This window comes from Crinia signifera, chromosome 11 (genome assembly GCF_055691185.1).
Source record: "Crinia signifera chromosome 11, ASM5569118v1, whole genome shotgun sequence".
Lineage (NCBI taxonomy): Eukaryota > Metazoa > Chordata > Amphibia > Anura > Myobatrachidae > Crinia > Crinia signifera.
Genome location: NC_139227.1, coordinates 7,047,598 through 7,069,648, shown reverse-complemented (window position 1 = coordinate 7,069,648; position 22,051 = coordinate 7,047,598). Strand labels below are relative to the sequence as shown.

General features: G+C 42.1%; 1 protein-coding gene across 3 annotated transcripts in view; it reads left to right on the top strand.

Moving 5' to 3' along the window:
• The window catches only part of TENT4B (terminal nucleotidyltransferase 4B), a 58,463-nt gene extending 36,753 nt beyond the window's left edge, over positions 1 to 21,710 (top strand). Inside the window, exons 6-12 of one of the 3 annotated variants that reach the window (XM_083164882.1) lie at positions 644 to 772; positions 912 to 1,125; positions 1,265 to 1,391; positions 2,975 to 3,078; positions 4,100 to 4,284; positions 7,057 to 7,248; positions 13,955 to 21,710. In XM_083164882.1, coding sequence (XP_083021008.1) covers positions 644 to 772; positions 912 to 1,125; positions 1,265 to 1,391; positions 2,975 to 3,078; positions 4,100 to 4,284; positions 7,057 to 7,248; positions 13,955 to 14,131 — 1,128 coding nt within the window. In that variant the 3' untranslated portion in view covers positions 14,132 to 21,710. The remainder of the gene's footprint in view (positions 1 to 643; positions 773 to 911; positions 1,126 to 1,264; positions 1,392 to 2,974; positions 3,079 to 4,099; positions 4,285 to 7,056; positions 7,249 to 13,954) is intronic. The other 2 variants (XM_083164883.1, XM_083164884.1) reach the window with 2 other exon arrangements.
• Positions 21,711 to 22,051: the final 341 nt, after the last annotated feature.

The window sequence follows — 22,051 nt, the reverse complement described above, 5'->3', positions numbered from 1 at the left end:
TTAAGCAATCAGATGAAGGGATCCGGGACAGTCCAGAGTTTAGTGAGTAGTTGGAATATGCGGCAATATGGAGTGTTGGAGAGGCGGACAGAGTCGGATGATAGTGTTCATTCTAGCACCCGCCATATTTGAATACCCATGCAGTTCCTCTTCCCTGCCTAGGGTGTCGCTGTCTGCTGTAGTGCTTCTAGCACAGTGTAGTCTGTATATCAGCACTGATATTCAAACCAGACCTGTGCTTGAATCACCACAGCAGACAGCGACATCCCAGGCAGGGAAGAGGAACTGCATGGGTTTTCAAATATGGCGGTTGCTAGAATGAACACTAGATGAAGTAAAGATCTTGACGCGTTTCTCCGTCTATAGGTCACTGACGGTTTCCTCAGAAGTCCAATAAAGCTTTAATCTCCTCCCAAATACAAATTATTATTTTTTTACTTAAAAGTGCTCTAAGAGAGCAATGTCTGTATTCTCATTTCTAAAAAAATGTCCTACACCAAGTTTTAGAAAGTCACCATGGGTACACATGTCGCGGCGTTGGGCACATGACTGCTTGATTAATTCTGTTGGTGATCGGCATTGCACTGCATTAAGTGTGACCTTAGTTTACTAAGTGGACTACCTTTTTTTTGCTGTGTTTCAGAAATATCCAGTCCTTCCGTTTTTGGTGCTGGTTTTAAAACAGTTCCTTCTACAAAGAGACCTCAATGAAGTGTTTACCGGAGGAATAGGCTCCTATAGTCTCTTCTTAATGGCGGTCAGTTTTCTGCAGGTGAGACATCCTAGCGGCGATTACTGCTCCGCACAGTATGACTTCCTGCCAGTCTGCTGTGTCCAGGATGAGGATACGCTGGGATATAACTTGTAGCTTTCATACGTCACCGAGCATTTTATATTTCCTTCTTTTTCAGTTACATCCACGAGAAGATGCCTGCAGTGCGGATGCCAACTATGGCGTATTACTGATAGAGTTTTTTGAGCTGTATGGGAGGCATTTTAACTATTTAAAAACTGGAATCCGCATAAAAGATGGTGGGTCTTATGTAGCTAAGGATGAGGTACAGAAAAGCATGCTCGATGGTTACAGACCATCCATGCTGTACATTGAGGATCCATTGCAGCCCGGTAAGTATAAACACTGTTTTCTAGATCAGTAGTATTGTAAGTTGTGCAGTGATTACATTCTGTTGTTTTGTGGTTATTGTGTCATTGCACCGGACACGTGACAATCATGAACTTAAATGTTTCTTCCCTTCCTTCCAAGGCAACGATGTAGGCCGGAGTTCATATGGAGCGATGCAGGTGAAACAGGCCTTTGATTATGCCTACGTTGTCCTAAGCCATGCAGTGTCGCCTATAGCCAAGTTCTATCCTAACAATGAAAGTGAAAGGTACGTGTAATGGATTCTAAGAAGCTCTAATCCAATCAGGCGCTGCTTTGGGGGTCTCTACCAAGTACAGCTGTGGAAAAGAAGATGGTCAGATTCCATAAATGTATACAGGATACTCATGAATTAAACAGCGCACAGTCTGCCTCAAGGTCCAAACACAGTGTAATAATTAATTCGAATAACTAAACAGTTCCACGGTGGCCATGGGGTTAATCTTCAGCATCCCAGGTCCCAAGGATGTATTGAGAAGCTTCGGAAGATGAGTACATACATACATACATACTGTAGAATTGCGCTAAGCGTGAACTTATGGTCGCCTATAACACTCGGTCTTCTACTAGCAAGACCCCCACAATCCAAATCTCCTCACAATAGTGTTATATGGCGCCCTTGAATATTTTAAAATTGGAAAAATTCCTGTCTTTCCTCAATTCTTATTTAACCAATTTATACACAATAGGAATTATCATTCATGTATAAAACATTTATTAATACAAGCATAAAAACAGTAAAACAAACTTCGTAGTTAATTCTTGTCTTTAGTAGTGTTATCCTTTGATTATGGATGATATCAAGGACCCGATGCGTTTCGTCTCGTCGAGACTTCATCAGGGGTGTGCCAATTATTTTGTAATCTGGAGAAAGTCGTTCTAGTGATATAGACTGGATATGTCTTCTCAATTTGTTGTGGTATTTCAGGAGATTTTTTAGTTCCTTCCTGTTATTGGAAGCTTGGATGTAAATCCTTGTATGTCAATTTCTCTGAACAAACCGTTCATAAATGGATTATGCTGAATTGACTCTATTGTTATTCACTCCTGTACATATATATGATTCCAGAGATATGTATATCAACCAATTTGGAATACAATCTTTTATTATTCCTCAAAGTAGTATATATTCCATTCCATGCTCCGGCTCAACTGGAACCTGCCTGGTGCCTTTCTGAGGAAGTTAATCCATATACAGTCGACAAATAACAGGCGTCACTCAGTCTTGTGAAAAAATTCTTAGTGTATTAAAACTTATTCACTTAAAAATGTAAAACACAATCTCTTCTTGTACCCCACTGTTCATCAGTGTGGGCTTGAGTACCACATGATATACATGTACAATTAACCCAATCACCGTCAATGTCTCTAGTCCCGCTGCAATGTCTGTGTCCTACGAACACACTGTAACGCTGGCGGGTGTCTCTCCCTTCCTGCTCTTCCGACAAGCGACCGGCTGGCAACTCTCTGGTAGGTACCGCCTAACACGTTTCGTCGATAACTTTGACAGTGGGCTGTGAAGTCATCAACAAAATGCGTTTTGGGCGGTGCCAGACAGTCGCTTGTTGGACGTGCAGGAACTGAGAGGGAGCACAGTCCAAAATTCAAATAAAGGAGCCAACTAACTGACTGTTAGTCAGTTTGGAATGACAGTTACTATGCCTCCCTTTTTTGAACTGTGCTCTGATCTGGTTACAACTGTTATGACCAATTGTCATTATCGGGATATCCTATTACACACACACACACACCTTTTAAACATTTTCTCTTAACGTACTGAAGAAGACTGATGCCTATTTCTGGGTTTTGCAGCATCCTGGGACGTATTATTCGGGTGACCGAGGAAGTGGTTGCTTACAGAGAGTGGATATCAACAAAATGGGGAAAGCTGAATAGATCGGAACCAGCTTACAATGGTAAGAATTAATATTTCCCATATTGCCAGGGAAGATTGACAAGTAAAAGGGAGGTCGTTTCCATGCCAGACCTGAGAGTGGCTTTGCCAAAAATACAGTTCTAACCGTTTCATGACAAGTGTCCAAAATATAGTAAAAAGTACAATCGCATTAGTAGATGAAAGGTAATATATCCCCTAATATAACCATACAACTTTGTATATGTCCAAATCAGTGATTCCATATTAGAGCACCAAAACTTGTAATGGGACAACCGATATATTAGAGAGCTTCAATAACACTGGCCATATTTGTGGGTGTTTTGTAGTGTCCAAGCAGGTGTCGCTGAGAGATAAAGGTTCAAAATGGGGATTTTGTGCCAGCAAAATGGAGGTCTCCAGAAAGACTTGGCACCTTGTGCCATCTTCGGGGCACCTGAGGGTTATGAATAGTAACTTCTGAATGTTACAACATCCAGGCACATACTTGCGGTTACCCCGCTGTTACATTTCTCCCCAATTTCCAGGTTCTTGCCCTAGTAACACATTCATGGAGTGTTTTTTTTGTTTAGTTTTTCTGTAATTCGGCCGTGACGCAGATTCCGGGGGCGGGCAGCTGAAGTAACCGGTTGTCATCTGCCGCTCTGTTCATGTACTATTCACAGCGTACCATATTGAATCGACCAAAATGTATCATCTGATAGCAAATTGGTCAAATGTGAGAATCACTAAGATCTTTTGGCGCCTTATGTTCTCTCCCGTGGTTATGTTGCCAAGTGGTGCTATCCTGATATGAGCACATGATGAGTTTGTGCGTTATTGTGCTCTCAGAGGTTGGACATCTATTAGACCTAGGTCAGGCAGAAAACCGACCTGTATGGGGGCCTTCCACATAGATCCTATTTTTGTGGATTTATAACTACATTCAAGTCTCACAAATGGATCTTTTATGGCCTCATTTGTTCATTTGTAGTGTCGTGTTTTTATTTTCACAATACTCTTCCTAAACATTGTTCTTTGCTTATTTCCCCCCCTGTGTTTAGGGAGTGATGTGACCTTGATAGTAGATGTTCACCATTTGGACAAATGTAATAACAATGTGACTGGACAAAATTCTGCCCCTGGCCAAGCCAAGAATTCATCCTCAGAAACCCTCGGCAAACACTCCTCCAATTCATCGGGTCCCCTGTCTTCCTCCTCTTCCAGCCTTTCCAGCTCCAGTGATGTGGTGAGTTAAGCATTCATTCCACGCAAATCTGTAAATGTCTGCACGCCACACTGTCCTAGGTTGTATAGTAATGTAGCTCCGGCACGTCACACTGACCTGGTCTATGTAGTAATGTAGCTCCTGCATGTCACACTGACCTGTGCTATGTAGTAATGTAGCTCCGGCACGTCACACTGACCTGTGCTATGTAGTAATGTAGCTCCGGCACGTCACACTGACCTGGTCTATGTAGTGATGTAGCTCCTGCACGTCACACTGACCTGGGTTTATGTAGTAATGTAGCTCCTGCCTGCCACACTGACCTGGTCTATGTAGTAATGTAGCTCCTGCACGTCACACTGACCTGTGCTATGTAGTAATGTAGCTCCGGCACATCACACTGACCTGGTCTATGTAGTAATGTAGCTCCTGCACGTCACACTGACCTGGGCTATGTAGTAATGTAGCTCCGGCACGTCACACTGTCCTAGGTTGTATAGTAATGTAGCTCCTGCACGTCACACTGACCTGTGCTATGTAGTAATGTAGCTCCTGCACGTCACACTGACCTGTGCTATGTAGTAATGTAGCTCCGGCACGTCACACTGACCTGGGCTATGTAGTAATGTAGCTCCTGCACGTCACACTGACCTGGTCTATGTAGTAATGTAGCTCAGGCACGTCACACTGACCTGGTCTATGTAGTAATGTAGCTCCTGCACGTCACACTGACTCAGGCTATGTAGTAATGTAGCTCCTGCACGTCACACTGACCTGGGCTATGTAGTAATGTAGCTCCTGCACGTCACACTGTCCTAGGTTGTATAGTAATGTAGCTCCGGCACGTCACACTGGCCTGGTCTATGTAGTAATGTAGCTCCTGCACATCACACTGACCTGGGCTTATGTAGTAATGTAGCTCCTGTCTGCCACACTGACCTGGGCTATGTAGTAATGTAGCTCCTGCACGTCACACTGACCTGGTCTATGTAGTAATGTAGCTCCTGCACGTCACACTGACCTGGTCTATGTAGTGATGTAGCTCCTGCACGTCACACTGACCTGGTCTATGTAGTGATGTAGCTCCTGCACGTCACACTGACCTGGGCTATGTAGTAATGTAGCTCCTGCACGTCACACTGACCTGGGCTATGTAGTAATGTAGCTCCTGTCTGCCACACTGACCTGGGCTATGTAGTAATGTAGCTCCTGCACGTCACACTGACCTGTGCTATGTAGTAATGTAGCTCCGGCACGTCACACTGACCTGGGCTATGTAGTAATGTAGCTCCTGCACGTCACACTGACCTGGGCTTATGTAGTAATGTAGCTCCTGCACGTCACACTGACCTGTGCTATGTAGTAATGTAGCTCCTGCACGTCACACTGTCCTGGGCTATGTAGTAATGTAACGTCTGCTCATCACACTGACCTGGGCTATAATGTAGCTCCTGCCTGCCACACTGCCCTGGGCTATGTAGTAATGTAGCTCCTGCACGTCACACTGACCTGGGCTATGTAGTAATGTAGCTCCTGCACGTCACACTGAATCAGGCTATGTAGTAATGTAGCTCCTGCACGTCACACTGACCTGTGCTATGTAGTAATGTAGCTCCTGCACGTCACACTGACCTGTGCTATGTAGTAATGTAGCTCCTGCACGTCACACTGTCCTGGGCTATGTAGTAATGTAACGTCTGCTCATCACACTGACCTGGGCTATAATGTAGCTCCTGCCTGCCACACTGCCCTGGGCTATGTAGTAATGTAGCTCCTGCACGTCACACTGACCTGTGCTATGTAGTAATGTAGCTCCTGCACGTCACACTGTCCTGGGCTATGTAGTAATGTAACGTCTGCTCATCACACTGACCTGGGCTATAATGTAGCTCCTGCCTTCCACACTGGCCTGGGCTATGTAGTAATGTAGCTCCTGCACCTCACACTGACCTGGGCTATGTAGTAATGTAGCTCCTGCACGTCATAATGGCCCGGGCTATGTAGTAATGTAGCTCCTGCACGTCGCACTGACTCAGGCTATGTAGTAATGTAGCTCCTGCACGTCACACTGTCCTGGGCTATGTAGTAATGTAACGTCTGCTCATCACACTGACCTGGGCTATAATGTAGCTCCTGCACGTCACACTGACCTGGGCTATGCAGTAATGTAGTTCCTGCACATCACACTGACCTGGGTTATGCGGTAATGTAGCTCCTGCCCGCCACGCTGACCTGGGCTATGCAGTACTGTAACGCCTGCCCGTCACACTGACCTGGGCTATGCAGTACTGTAACGCCTGCCCGTCACACTGACCTGGGCTATGCAGTACTGTAACGCCTGCCCGTCACACTGACCTGGGCTATGCAGTACTGTAACGCCTGCCCGTCACACTGACCTGGGCTATGCAGTACTGTAACGCCTGCCCGTCACAATGACCTGGGCTATATAGTACTGTAACGCCTGCCCGTCACACTGACCTGGGCTTTGCAGTACTGTAACGCCTGCACGTCACACAGACCTAGGCTACATATTTTTTCTAACTATAGTTGATCGGTCAGTTGTTTTTAGTCGTTTACCAATGTGGAGATCTCTGTCCCCTAAGATATGACTATATAACTATATTAATTTATGATTGATTCCTTTAATAATGCTCACACTAAACGTGCATTCCTATGTAACATGCACAGAGGGAGTTACCTGCTTTGATTATGTGGGCTTTGTAATGTGTGAGAGCCTCTGCTTAGCCAGTGGTGTCAACTCTCCTTGCATGACACACCACGTGTCTCCCGTAGAAGAAAGTCATTAAACGTCTGTGCATTCAGGACTCAGACGGAACCCCCTTCAAGACGTCGAAGCAGCCAAGTTTTCGGCAAACCAGCACCAGTCGAATGGACCCTCAGGAATCCTGCACCAGCTCCTCGCAGTCCAGCATTAAACTACAATCTAATCAGAGCATCAGCTCCTCAAACAGCAACAAAGTACAGGTATGATGCGTTAGCCCTCCCCAAGGAAAAGTTTGTTGTTGATGAACCCTGTTTTACTGCATTACCATTTGCTGGAGGACACTGGAGAGACAACATGGGGTACATCCGTTTCCTAGAGGTGTAGGGGCACTAATGCTTGAACTTTTTATGGTAGCTCATATGGCAAACAAAAACCTACACAACTGTCTGGTGCGCTTAGGGATTTACTTTTTTTGCTTTTTTGAGGGCTTGTGCTCTGTTGCTTTTATTTTTTGACCTTGCATGAGGGCAGCAGAGCCCATCCAAGAGCCCTCATGCCGTCTGCCCATTCAAGATCCTCGTGGGCTGATTGCGGTTGTCGGCAGGGAGCTGAATGCTGGGGAACTATTAAAATCTTTTTACCAGGAATTTTCCTCCCTTAGTGTCGAGGGTCACCAGAGCGAGAAGGGGCCTTTTGAGGGCCCATACCCCCTACTCCCTCACTAATTTAACCAAACTATGTGATGTTTATTAATGGGGACAGGTACCTGCTCTGGTTGCCCAGGGTAGAGGGGTGGTTTCTTCAGGGCATGGCCCAAGTTTCACTGCAACATATCCTGGATCCTTTTCTTTACCCACACCCCTTCGTTCAGGATTTGACTCCGATTTGAAGCTTCCTCCCTGCCTGTGGCTGATTTTTAGAACAATTCAGGTCTAGAAATACCCTCTCTTTATTTTATATGGTAATTGTAGACTCTTTTATAGCAACAGTTAGATCTCTTTTCAGATTAAGGATGTAGAAGACTCTCTACCTTGGAAATGTCTCCTCATCAGTACCGTTGGAGGATCTTACTGAAAATTGGGCTTTTTCGTAACCAGCGTTTCTAAATTACTTTTTTATTTTATTTTTGTCAGTCTGAAAGATCCAAATAGACTTTTCCACCTGTGGACACTCTCATAGCTCGACAGCTAAGGCCAAAACCCCCAACCTCTGCCCTATGTAGTCACCTCAAAATATGCGATGGATAGAAAGTTGGAAGTTTTTTTTTTTTTTTTTTCAAAGGTATTTTTTTTAGGTCACAAGGGCACCCATAAGACCTGCTTTATCAGTGGTTTGGGTCTCCAAGGTTTTTGAGAGATGGGCTTCCTCACGGTCTTAAGATAGGCTGGCTCTGAGCTTTTGTCAACAGTAGAGAATGTCAGTAAGCCAAAGGTTCCTCCTTTCTGGTTCTTTAATTTTCAGGGGAGCCTCAGATTACAGTCTGTCTTTTTTTTATGGTCACAATTCTTCCTTGGAGGTGGAAAGCCCAAAGGAAAACAACCATGGCCTGCTCCCAAGTCCAGTGAAAAGCAGACCACTTGACCAGGACTCCATGCCAGAAGTCCTAAGAGTGGGGAGGCTGTCTGTAATTGTTCTGCAAAGATTGATGGAACAGATGACTGATCCTTGGGATTAGAGCATGTTTGGACAGGGCTATGTTCTTTTATTATTTGTGTGGCGGTGGTTTTTTTTTTTTTTTACACCACTGGTCTACCAAAGGGTCAATCCACATTTAGAGCTCTGTTGGTCCCTTCTTCACTCTGAGGTTATTTCACATGTACCTTAACATAAAAAAAAAAATGGTTTCTATTTAAACATATACCCCATGGGGGAACCTGATGGCTGTCTCTGACTGTTACTCAATTTGAATTTACTGAATGTTTCCCAAATTCGAAATTGAATGTCTCTTATCTATTCTGCATTAATTGGACTCCGAGGGACTTTCCTGTGTCCCTGGATGTCAAGGATGCTTACCTACATGTTCTGATTTCAGTGGGGTACCAATGGTTTCTTTGAATTGCTGTCCTCTCAGACCAAAACAACTTTCGATTTGTCAACAGCTCCTCACCAAATTGGCATCAATGGTGGAGGCTAACCTACGGCTCAAGGTGGTCCGTAAAATCCTGTACTTTTACAGTGTAACTAGAAGTCGCATATCTTCATACCGGTTCAGTTTCTTTAATCTTATCGGTGGCTCATCATTTGGCGCAAGTCAAGTTTGAAACCGGCACAGCAGTTGATAACTGGTGTTCCTTTGGCGGGACTGGATTGTCTCACTGCATGCATTGATTCAATCCCTCCTCTGTTTACGGAGAGATTATCTGCATCCATACTTACCTATCCTAGGGAAGGCTGTCTTCTTTTGACATTGTCATGTTAGTCCAGTTCCACTCCAGGATCGTGTCAACAGGTTTTTTGTCCAAGTTGAACTTTTCTCCCATTCAGAACAGATCTTTGGTTTTATTGTGCTTAGAGCTGTGGTGGCTTCAATTGTCTCACTTGGACAAGGGTTAGCTAGTTCTGGTCCATAAATGGGATCTCGTTAATACGAATGCAAACCCCTAAGACTAGGGGCAGTCGCATAGATGGAGACTTTTCGGGAAACCTGGATGGACCAGGAGTCCTGTTTTCCTATGACCATTTCAGAGCTTTGTGTAATCTACAGGTTCTTCTATCAAACTTGCCTCCTCCTGTCAGGCAGTTCTACTGCCATCACCTACATAAGCAATCTAGGTGGCACGTTGTGCCGCTTGACAGTACAGGAAGTCAGCAGAATCATGGGTGGAACACTTTCTCTCTGTGTACACATGCATTGATTTTTCTGGGTTTTCTATTCAATTTTGCTTATAGAAGCAGAATCGAATCCTAAACTAAATCAAATGGTTTTGTCACTTTCGATCTACATTCGATTCGATGCGCGCTCCCGTTTTCACAAAATCGAACATAAACATATTCTGTGCAGTCAAGGAAATATCGAATTCGATCTAGTAAATCGAATGTGTACAATGTACCATGAATGTATATCAAATACAATATCTAATGCAATAGTACAGATCTGATGCCAAATCGAATGGAAAGATCTAATAAAAAATTGAATCTAACATCGCATCAAAAGCAAATCGATGTGTGTGTACAGGGCTTTTAACCTTTTTGGCTATTTACATCCTGGGGTGGATAACTTGGAGGGCCAACTACAGTATCTATTTAAAGTATCTGCTCAGGTGAATGATCTTAATCGGAAGGTTTTTTTATTGACTGGTACACTGTTGGGGTCATCCTTCCATAGATTTTACTTGAACTTTACTTCTGATGTAACTCAGTAAGTCATCTCTGAAAATCCAGGTTTCTGAGCTACTAGATTATTTCCAGAGATGCTTGGAGACTCATGTTCCATTGCGCCTCTGGTTGAGCCCTGGCATTTTGGTCTCGGTTCTCTGGGCTCTGCAACATTCCCACTTTTTGAAGTCGGTGGACCTCAGATGGTTTACATGGAAAACTGTATTTCTGTTGGCTGTGTCTTCAACCTGCAGAGTTACAGGATGGCCTTTATTTTCTAGATCTCCATTGTTGATGATTTTGGGGTGTGTTGTATGTTTTTATATATATATATATATATATATATATATATATATATATATATATATATATATATATATATATATATATATATATATATATATATATATATATATATATATATATATATATATATATATATATATATATATATATATATATATATATATATATAACCTCCGGTAAAGTAGGCGTCACTCCAGGTCTTAGGTGAATCAAGCGGTGAAATTTATTTTTCCTTCTAAATGGTCAACGCCGTTTCGGGCAGTCGCCCTTCGTCAGGACCAGAAGAAACAAAGTACAATAGTGCAACAACAAAGTGTAAAAAACAAATGGACTTACATATAGGGGACCCGCCGTGTAGCGTCCTCCTCCGTCTGGGACTCCTGCTGACAACTTCCGGGATCTCCCGGAAGTGACCTGTCCGTCCTGGCAGTGGAGAAGGCCACACTAAGGGAAAAGTGCAAACCATGCCAGTACATTAAAATGCTGGTATAAAGTGCAATGTGCTTAATGTAACAAATATTTACCATATAATATAGTGCTTATATCGATGTGACTGTGCTAAAAATAACACTTAATACACAAACATTTAAAAACATTCCTGCGCACTTTCCCTGTACTTATTTCTGAGTGACCACACGATGGCGGTGTGGCGCAACATCATACCCAGCCAACATTATTCCAAATGCTTATTTCAATCTATTACACTATGCAGGTGTGCTGGGATTATCGCCTCAGGGAATGTAAATGAACAAATCCACTGTATTCATGTTGGGCAGCCTAAACAAATAATACATACGCATACTGTTATGCATATGAGAATATTAGCATGAAAAATTATAGGGCTAATATTGCCTCACTAATGCCCAAAGAACATGATAGTGTGTATGTCCTTCACAATTTCTCATCCAATCTATCCAGGAGTGTGTAATCAAGTTACAAAAAACTGCCCAGATTCATAGTCTCATTGAGACCTCCTGGTCTTAAAGTCCCCAATGTATGGATCCACCTGCTCTCGATTTGCAAGAGGCTTTTGCCTCTATCTCCCCCTCTTAGGGACTCCGGAGCCTGGTCAATAAGTTGAAACCGTAGATTTGCTACCCCGTGCCGGGCCTCCAGAAAGTGTCTGGCCACGGTTTGCTCACTATGCCCTTTATCTAGAGCTGCACGGATGGCAGTTCTGTGATTTGCCATACGGTCTTTTATCGTGCAAATGGTCTTTCCGACGTAGTTCAACCCACACGGGCATGTCAACAAATAGACGACATATTTGGACATACATGTCAGGACTGGCTTGATGTTAAACACCTTGCCCGTGTGGGGATGTCAGAAAGAGGTACCAGGGGTCATATAGCTACAGGTTATACAACCTGTGCACCTGTAGCAGCCCCCTTTACGGGAAAGAAAGTGTATGGGTTTACTTTGAAGATTGGAAATATCGGTCTTCACTATTCTGTCCCCAATACTTCTACCCCTTACAAAACCAGTCTGTAGGCGAGTGTCTTTGAGGCTGGGAATGTGGGGGTCTGTGGAAACAATAGGCCACATGCTTTTTGCTTTTTTAACAATCCCGGGGCTTTTATCTGAATAGTGTTTGACCCATGTGAAAGTTCCCGTATTTACACTAATGTCCTGTTGCTTGCTTTTAAGTAGTTCCTGTCTAGAGATATTAATAGCTTTCGCTTTTGCCTCCTTCAGGAGTTGATAGGGGTAACCCCTCTCAAGGAACCTATTAAGCATAGCCTCCAGTTGGATGTCCCTGACTGACATGTCGCTATTAACCCTATATCCTTCTGGCAGGGGTCTCCAAGCTTTATGTAATCATGAGAATATAGATGGATATGAGAAATCTTCTTCAGGATGCCTTCGGGAGAGTTCCTCGGCATTGACATAGCTAGGTCCAAATAATTTTGCCTTTTAGACTTTAGATATTCGGTATTCAAGAGACGACGTTGGTATGCTTCCATCCATTGCTCAATGGATCCGGAAAGTCCTCTGAGGTTTTCACGTTAGCTGGCCTTCAGATCTCTCACTTGCTTTGTCTACAGAGAACCTGGTTATGGATGAAGGGTTCTCCATGTGTCTCAGGAGCCTCACCATTAGGGGACAGTTTTTGTAATGTCTCCATTGTCTCTACAGTGTCCCCCATGGCTGAGGAGAGAAACAATATTTTGTTTTTTACCGGATAACTTTTTCGGATGCCATGGATGGACACTGGATGTCCTCCCGTTTGCTCCTGGTTTTCCTTGGTTGTGTCAAGCTGTGTACACCCTAGATGATATTTTGAATGATTTGGCTAATTCCAAAGGTTTTGAACAACCAAAAGTTGAGTTCATCCAGTGTGTATTAAGCAAATTGTCGCTGAGTGCTCATTCACACGTCTTCCTCTGTAGTGTGTACATGCAGAACTACGGAGGATGTCACTAGTGAGGACTATGATGTTACTGCTGGCCTCAAAGTGTTTATGCTCTTGCTGCCATCATGCTGGGTATACATCAGCTAATATTACCCAGCTTTAGAATTTTTTTCTTTTTATGTTTTTCCTGCAAAATAAAGTTGCTTATTTATATTAAAACTGGGAAAATTGGTTTTGAAAGTAGGTTTCTTCTCCAAGATGCCCAATTTTGTTTCTATACACTTCTAGGAACACTGGGCCCCTTACAACAACAATATTCAGCATTTATTGTTTTATTTTTAGTTGAAATTATATTTAAAGTTTTCATTGAATTTAATATCTGGTCTCCTTAAACAACATTTGTGGACTATCTTGTAATTGTTTTAGTCAGTCTCATTGTGGCATTAGACTAAGGAGGGTATTTAATCCCGGCCACTATTTCCGCCGGGTGAAAATATCGTCTGTTTTCGTCATTATTAGGTTGTATGTGATTCGATGTGGGGGAATAAAGTCACAGTCAGAGTCCCGGCATAGGTGAAAAAGGGCGCTGATCGTCGGAAACGGCCACGGATTTGCCAGTCCAGCTGCCGTTTCTGCCAATACAGATTTGCCTCCATACGGAGGCGAACCTGTTGCAAATGAGTCCGGCCGGGATTGAATGCCCTCCTAATACTTGACTTGAATGCTTGACCTGGTTGGTTATGTACTTGGGCACATTTGAGCAGTCTTGGCATAATATACCCTTAATTCGGGACATCTATTATTTACACAGGTTGTAGCTGTCTAAATTCAAACTCGTGCTTCACCTGGATTTAATTAGCCACAGACGTTCTTAAATCATAGTTGTTCTGGGATAAAGGTGTATTATGGCAAGCCTACTTGGGTAGATGTTCATATTGTGTTTTTGTTGGTATGTTTAACTGACTCCATTAATCTACATATTTCTCTTTCAGCATGGTGCAACCAGGCTATTCCGTTCCACGTCATCCAGCAAAGGTTTCCAGACTCATCCAAACATAAACCAAGGCACGTCTGTGCCAAGCAGGCACATTCAGATTGGCAAAGCACAGCACCAGCACTACCACAACAAAAAACGCAAGCACAAGAGGGAAACAGACCTGTGCAGATAGCTGATCTGGGCCAGACTTCATTCTTCCATTACTGTACATAATTAAATGGCCGACAAACCGCTTCACAACTCCCGAAGCTTCAAAAAAATGTTTTGGAAACAACAATTTTTTTTTTTTTACTTTTGTTTTCCCAGCTGACCACGGAAATGGATCATGATGTTTTTCAACATGAAAAGAGAAAAAAAAAACTCAAAACATAAACTCCAAAAAAAAAAAACTTAAAAAAAAAAAAAAAATTACAAAAAAAACCATGGCTGTTCATTTGGTAAAATATAGGGAAGACAAATATTTGCACTTCTTTATCAGCACCACTGTGCTGGTTTATAGGACTAATACCCAGTGTTTATTGGAAATGGAAAAGAACAGTTCTTTATTTGAAAGGGGTGCAGTTAGCAGAAACCCCAACATTTCTTGGGAACTTTATTTCTGCGTGTTTTTTTTTTTTTTTTTTATCATATTGAATATTCTACCATTTTATTGTGCATAAAATAGTATATGAAATTGCACTTTTGTAATGGTGCATATGCTTTTTACATAAAACTCGCAAAGTAAATCTGACTAGATTATGGTAATATTGCCATGTCTTTACGTTTATACCTGCATTGAGATTGCGTTGGTTCGAAACTCCTTGAAGGGAAAGTTTGTACTCACTGTTGCCATTTTTGTCATTTATTTATTTTTTTATATATAAATAACAAATTATTAGAGGGCAATTGGCCTTCTCAGAAAAATAGTGTTTTTTATTTTATTTTTATTCTATCAGTCCCTTTCAATTTTGCCACCATTGCATGTATGGTTTTTGTCCATATACGTGTGGTATGTTTGGTCTTGGAAGCGTCACATGACGAAGGCGTATGTGAAGCCCCTGGGTAAATGAGACGCCACTCAAAACACAGATGTGGGTAAAGTCCATGTTGTGATGCACCAACATGAACATGCAAATCGGGGATATTCAACTTGTGGCTATCAAGCTGCCGTGGAACTACAATTCCCATCCTTACGTGCCAGGTTAAGCATGCCCTTACAGCAAAACTATAGCTTTGCATGCTGGGATATGTAGTTTTCACAGCAGCTGGGTAGTTAGAGGTTAAGCCTGGTGTACATAAATTAGAAAATGGTATGTTTGCGAGAGACAACTTGAGTGTCTGTGACACACAGTCTGTAGCAGACTTATTTTCTATCCTATTTACTGACGAGTGGCCCTCATTTGCTAAGTTTCCATTAAAGTACTTCCATCAACCAGATGGCCTGCCTCCAATGTTATGGTTTCATAAGGTGCAAGATAAATGTCGAGTGTTTTCATTGAGAAGAATGTGTTTGTGTGCAATGTCTAACTAATCAGTAGTAAATGAGGGTACAGACTTCTTACCCCCCTCATTTACCACCTGACTCCCTAGAGAGGTAAAATATTTTTATTTTCCGTTATACAGAAACCGTTTTGGAGATTGTATTTGCAGTGTTTGGCCATTGAGCTTATTGGGCCCAATTCAGCTTCAGTTGTAATTTTGCGAGGATGTGCAAAATTACAACTGCCAGCAGTAGTCTGCGGGTGTCACGACTGCCCCAAACGCTGTGTTCCTCCCCGCTATTGTGCCAGCCCCATATTTCGAATGCAGTTTTAGAAGTCCTTGCTCTGACCAAGTAGGAACAGAGATTTATCCACACCATTAACTTTGTCGTCACACGTTTCTACTGACCTCTCCAACTGTGTCTTACGTGTTTATTTAAAATTAATCTCATTAAATGAAACTCCTCCATTAAATCTTCGACACCCATCTGACGCGCCAGGCTTGCGGCTGCCATGTTAGATATATGCACTCTAGCTGCCTGTGTGGCCGTATCACTACTGGGTTTAGTGCCATGTGCTCCGAGCTCCCGTGGCTTGAGACCCAGTTGTGCGAAGGGTCGGAGTATAAAATGCCTTGCACCAATAGAGAAGCCCAGAAAAACAATCTGTGTAGGGCAAATATGTGCACAATGTATGTAGTGGGCATTTGTGTTTTATACCATTCTGGGAAGGGGTGTTAATTCATATCGCATGTTAAAGAAGTCTCCCCCAAGGGTTTAGCTGAAGCCCAGTAATACATTGGCTGAGTAAAGGGGTGTAGTTACCTAGGAAATTACCCTTTTAAGAAGTGAAATACCAATCGGGTTCTTATTAAGGTGCCGTTTTTGACACTTGTTCTCTTCCACATAATTTCTCAACTAATATAATTGGAATCTCCGTAAAAGCTGCATCCTAGGGCGTCTTCTGGGAACACTGGCTAAAATGACTTGCAGTCGGAGCACATAATCAGCAGTAGTTTGTCATCGGCCTACTTTAGCTGTGCGTTGCGTATTAGGAAGCCGTGGTACATATATGCAGCATAAGAGATCCTATGTTTTCTTCAGCACTGGTAGAGCGGCGGCCCCCCCAATAGACACAACTTCCAGAACACCTTTGTGAGAACACATTTATATTAGTCCAGAAATGAAGACCTGCAATGTATCCTAGTCATCCTATATAACTAAAGGCTAATGCTGCTCCTCGCCTCTATAGGGGGAATTCAGGTGCTGTGCACGCCAGCAGACACTCGATGGCGACAGACAGAGCAATTCAAGTGTTGCTCTGTTAGCAATGCACAGCCTATGGTGCTGATGACTGTTATAATGGTCCATGATTACTCAATAATTGTCATAGCGCAATACATGGTTCATGTGCTGTGTGTGGTTTTTTTATTTCATAAATATATTTTTCAGGCATATTTTTGAAGTGTACTATAGAAAGCAATAGGTAAGCTCTGTATCTTTCATCATCCTACTGCTGAACCAGGTGGACATGGCTATAACCCAACCTCCTTGCCTGCTTTGTCCGGGTGTGGATCGTATTATCGACCACACTAAGGTCGACAGTCATTAAGTCATGGGTATTTAACTTTTTTTTAACCGAATGTCAACAGTCGACATGTACACTGTTTGAAGTCAACCGCAGCCCCTTGCTTTGCTCGCGATGCTTCGGGCACACAATTTTATTCTGTCACCACGCGCTAGTGGATGGTAGGGCATGAAATACCACCCGTCGGCACATGTCGGTTCAAAAAACAGTGGATAAACTCATGTCGACCTCACGACCTGTCGACCTACCGCTATGTCGACCTTCCTGCATGTTGACCCAATGAGTGTTGACCTAAGTGTGGTCGATAATACGACCGTATCCCCTTTGTCCGCATGAAATGATGAGCTTGTCACTGGGATTGTGACACCTGTGCCTTCCGCTCGGTGTTGGTGAATGGGTAGGATGCAGTCTGCCAGCGGCTGGCTCCTGTGAATCGCAGATGCCTACTAAGTAAGGCCATTTTACATTATTGATAGAAAACCTACTTTATCCATGAAGTCGCCAATATATAGATTGTGGCACCATTTTTGGACCACCTTAGGGTTATCGAAGCAATCTGACATGCGCTCGTTAAACTGCTGCTAATTATGGTTCTGTGAACGATCTATCAGTTCTGGATCATGTGTATCTGTGTCACTGTTGCTGCCCGCAGGGTGGCAGGTCAGCCCATATTGTCTGCTTAATGCTGGATTCTTCCCCGATCAATGGAATACTTTGCTCCCCCCTCCACAGTAATGATCACTAAGCAACCCAAATTTAAATGTTACTTTCATCCAGGGCATTACTCAAATGACCTCTTAACTCTGGGGTAAATATGATAATGCAATGGATTGTGCTGCTTTAGGTCTCACCTGTTTCATTTCTTTACTGAGGTGATGCCGGAACTACTAGCAAAGAGATGAATGAACATCTAGGCTGGCTGATTGGGGAGGAGGGTTGTGAAAACCGCCCCCTCTGTCAATCCATGACAGCCCCCACAGAGCATAATGCTAGTGCTGAGGCGTCCTGCCGTGTCCCCTCCCCTCCACCACACACACTGGGAAATCGACCGATCTCCTGGGCTGCCCAGCAGTCACAGACATCGCCTGTGACTGGGGCAGTGACCCCTACAGCTGTCAAAATCAGTGTCTGAACAGTCAGTGCCACGGACATCACATCAGTGGCAGGCTTTCTAACAGATGGCACTGATAATGCCAGGGGCGCATAGCACTCCCTGTCACTAATACATGGGAGAGAAACGGTATTGGCACTTGTTTTGGCGATCCCCGCTTTTTAACCCCCTCACCGGCCGCATTGAATACACCCCTATGTCTCAAAGCCATCAATAGATCAGCAACCAGTGAGTTATGACTATCGCACTAGAATGCAAGGTGTTTTACATATAAGGGCTATTTAATATTCACGCTGGCAGTCGTACCTCTTATGTTGTATAGATTCTCCATTTCCCTAATAAAATGCAGTGTACTTTGTCCCTGAACGTGCTATAAGCATCTCTTGCACTATTCAGTACGAAGTACTCAGTAATATCTGCTCATGAAGCGCCACGGACCTGCTTTTAGGGTCTGTGATTACTTTAGGGCTATTGGTCTTATGATAATTGGTCTTCATTAAAAATAAAAGTTTGAGCAGTTCTGCTTTGTCGTTTGACCAGATCCTCCAAAGACACACTATGCAAACTCCATCCCAGGTCTGTCCTGCATAATGCCCCATAACTGACGGTCTCTTCACTAGTATATAAGTGCACTCTTGAGGCATCGGGTGATCAACCAATATTGTGCATGTCTGGCGATATGTTCTTTTTTTAGTGTATATATAGTGAGCATATTGTGAATCATGCAGCCCTTATACCAGATAAGTGATATTTGAGCGAATGACTGTTAACTTCTAAATATACCTTTTCCTGCATGGGATAGCGGCACTGGCTACACGGAACACCCTTACCGTTAACGGACCTCATGCGGGTCTCCGAGGGACTGTAAGGATGGCTACGGAAGTGCAGCACCTTGCGGTATTTAAAAAGGTTCCGGCCACCCACTTGCCCATCTGGATTCCTGGAAGGGAACTTACGCAGATCCCAATATGGTTACCCCCTCTGACTTTGGTCACCTGTCTGGTTATGTGAGCACCGATCCGCATGACACACAAATGCATAGTGAATATTTTGGGGCTTTATTTCAATAATAAAAAAATCAATATGCAATGTAATACAAATCTGCTGCCCAAGAGGGTGGAGCCCCATAGATATCTATGTACTGGGCCCCTGAGATTTCTGTTGCTGGCCCTGTGGGTTAGTCCGTTCATATGAATCCCCATTATGTTCGGTATGGATATGCACCAAATTTCCATGGCTATGAAATTGGTATAAACCAGACAAATAAAACCTGTGTTGGGGCATCTAATTGTATGGTACAGAATCACCATTTCATACCTTTTGTAGTTTCTTTTTGTATGGCCACTGTATCGACTTGATATTGCCTGAACTTGTGCTTATATGTTGTACCGTTTATGGTATGTATGTATTTATTTGTTCAGAATGGTGGAAACGTTTAATTCATAGTTTTAAAATGACTGATTTCATTAGTTAAATGTAAGTTGTTTTTTTTATTTTTTTCGGCATAAGACCTTTTATAATCCGTTTACTGTTAAAATGTATTTGTAATGTTTTCTGTACTGACCAGTCATTGTGAACTGTGGGCCTGTGGAAAAGAATCGTTTGTAATTCTACTAAGGAACTTTTATTCTTCAGCAGCAGACGAGCCCACTGCTCTGATGACCTGAAACAAAAAATTTTGGGTCCTCTGTGGTCAACTTAGAATACAGAGAGATCCTCCACCCCCGATTTGAGGGAAGAGGAGTGACATATTTTTTTATTTACAGATCACAGCACTTGTACTATTGTGTCTGCTGTTCTGCAAAATGCACTCTTAATCCAAGTAGCATTCATCTTGATGAACACAAGCCAGCCATTAGATCTACTCTTCTGTGATTTCAACAATAAATACAATAAAAATCCTATGCCTTTTCAAAAGAAATTCATCCTTGATGCTACTTGTGGAAGATTACATGCCTAGTGGTATTTGCCTTATGGAATGTTTCCTTCAGTCCTTAAAATGGTGCAAAAATAAAATTCCTACCAGTGTCTCTTGAAACCGTTGTTTATGTAGCAGTCACTGCATTGCAATCCACCCCCCCCCAAAATAAATAAATAAATAAATAATTATGTGTGAAGAAAGGTGCTTCAATTCTACAGCCATTTAACTTGTAGCTAAAGCAGCAGGTGATCAACTCCTGAGGTCCCAATGTCGTGGGTGGAAATGAGAACCATGCAGGTTAAAGAACAAAAAAATATATACTTTTTTTATTTTATTTTTTATTTTTATAAAATACATTTAATACCTTAGGGGCTAAACAAGGGTAGAAAGAAATCTGTTTTTTTTTTTTTTGTGTGTGAAATTGGGTTATTTCTCTTCTCCTCGCCCCCTCCCCCCCCCCCCTTATTTTTTTGCAAAGTTTTCATATTGACCCTAGTAAAAGGCAATAACCTTGAAATTTATAGGGTGTCCCTTTTACGCTGAATGTAAATCCTTTTAAAACCATATTACGGTAAGTGCAATTTGTGTTCTGCAATAGTTGGTAGGTTAAAAAATGTTTTTTCATTCCACGTTATTGATGATATTTCTTTGTATACATCTAGTATTAGCAGTAACTTGAGATAATTTATATAGAGTCTGATGCAGCTTTTTGTCAGGCTTGTCTACTTTTTGAATTCAAAATTATCTGTTACCTGCCTAGAACATGTATTCGAAATAAATTAACCAGTAAATATAAATCCTTGACCATTTACAATATACCAGTGAAATATTATTTATAGGGAATTTACAAATAAGACCTCCTTTTTCTGTTGGTCAGATATTCATTTAAAAGGCTTAATTTATTTAGTTTCCTTACCCTCGCATTCATGCAAGGTTTTTTTCCTCTTTGGTTTTCATCATTTATAAATCCTCCATAGTTAAATCTTTTCTTTCATGCACACAGTGCCTGATGGCATTTTGTTGACAGAACCAATATCAAGCTTCTCCATCTGTTGCATTGATGTCTCTAGTGCCTCCGAACGTGATGGGCGGTAGTCTCATGACTATTGGGGTGGGCAACAAAATGGCTGCCTACTCTGTTAATAGGTAAATGAGTACCCTTTTATTTTATTTTTAAAGTGTTTTTTTTGGTCTAAGTTGATTTTCACCTTTTTAAATGGCATGCCTTTATTTTAGACATATTTAAGCAAGTCCTAAAATAATAATACATTTAAAAAAGGGCAGCCATCTTATTTTCTGGCACGTTTGCCAAACAGTGATGTTTGCAGGAAGATTATATTGATTCCTTTGGAATCTCCAGTTTGCCTCATTTTTTTATGGTTTTCATAAATTTAGCAGGAAACATTGGTTTTCCTGTAGAGCTTAAAATCACTTTGGGGTAAACAGATTTAAGAAAAAAAAAAATATATCTACATATAAAATATAAGTGTATGTTTCTAAATGCCTACAGATACAATTGAAATTTGAACTTTTTATATTGTATTCCTCTCAAATGCTTTATTGTATGTTTCATCTGTGTATATCACTCAATTTAATTTTATTTCTGAGTTGATATATTTTTGTGCATATTTTGTGAATCGCGTTGGAGGAGGGAATAAATGTTTAATTTTACTATGGTTGTATTGTGTTTTATTTTTTTCTTTTCTTATTAAACATACAGCATTCTAATCAAAACCTTGTTCCAGGGTCTGTTCACACTTATAGTTTGGACCCACATGTACTCCACTTTGTATGGTGAAAAGGCTTCTGTGCAGATGCTCTGTAGTCTACAGCAATGTCTAATGCACTGTGATGCTTTACAATCTATATTCCCTACCACATGTACACGCACACAGAAATTCTAGGGTTAGTTTTGTTGGAAGACCATTAACCTGGCAGTATATTTTTAGATTATGGGAGGAAACTGGAATACTCGGAGTAAACCCACTCAAACACGGGGATAATATACAAACT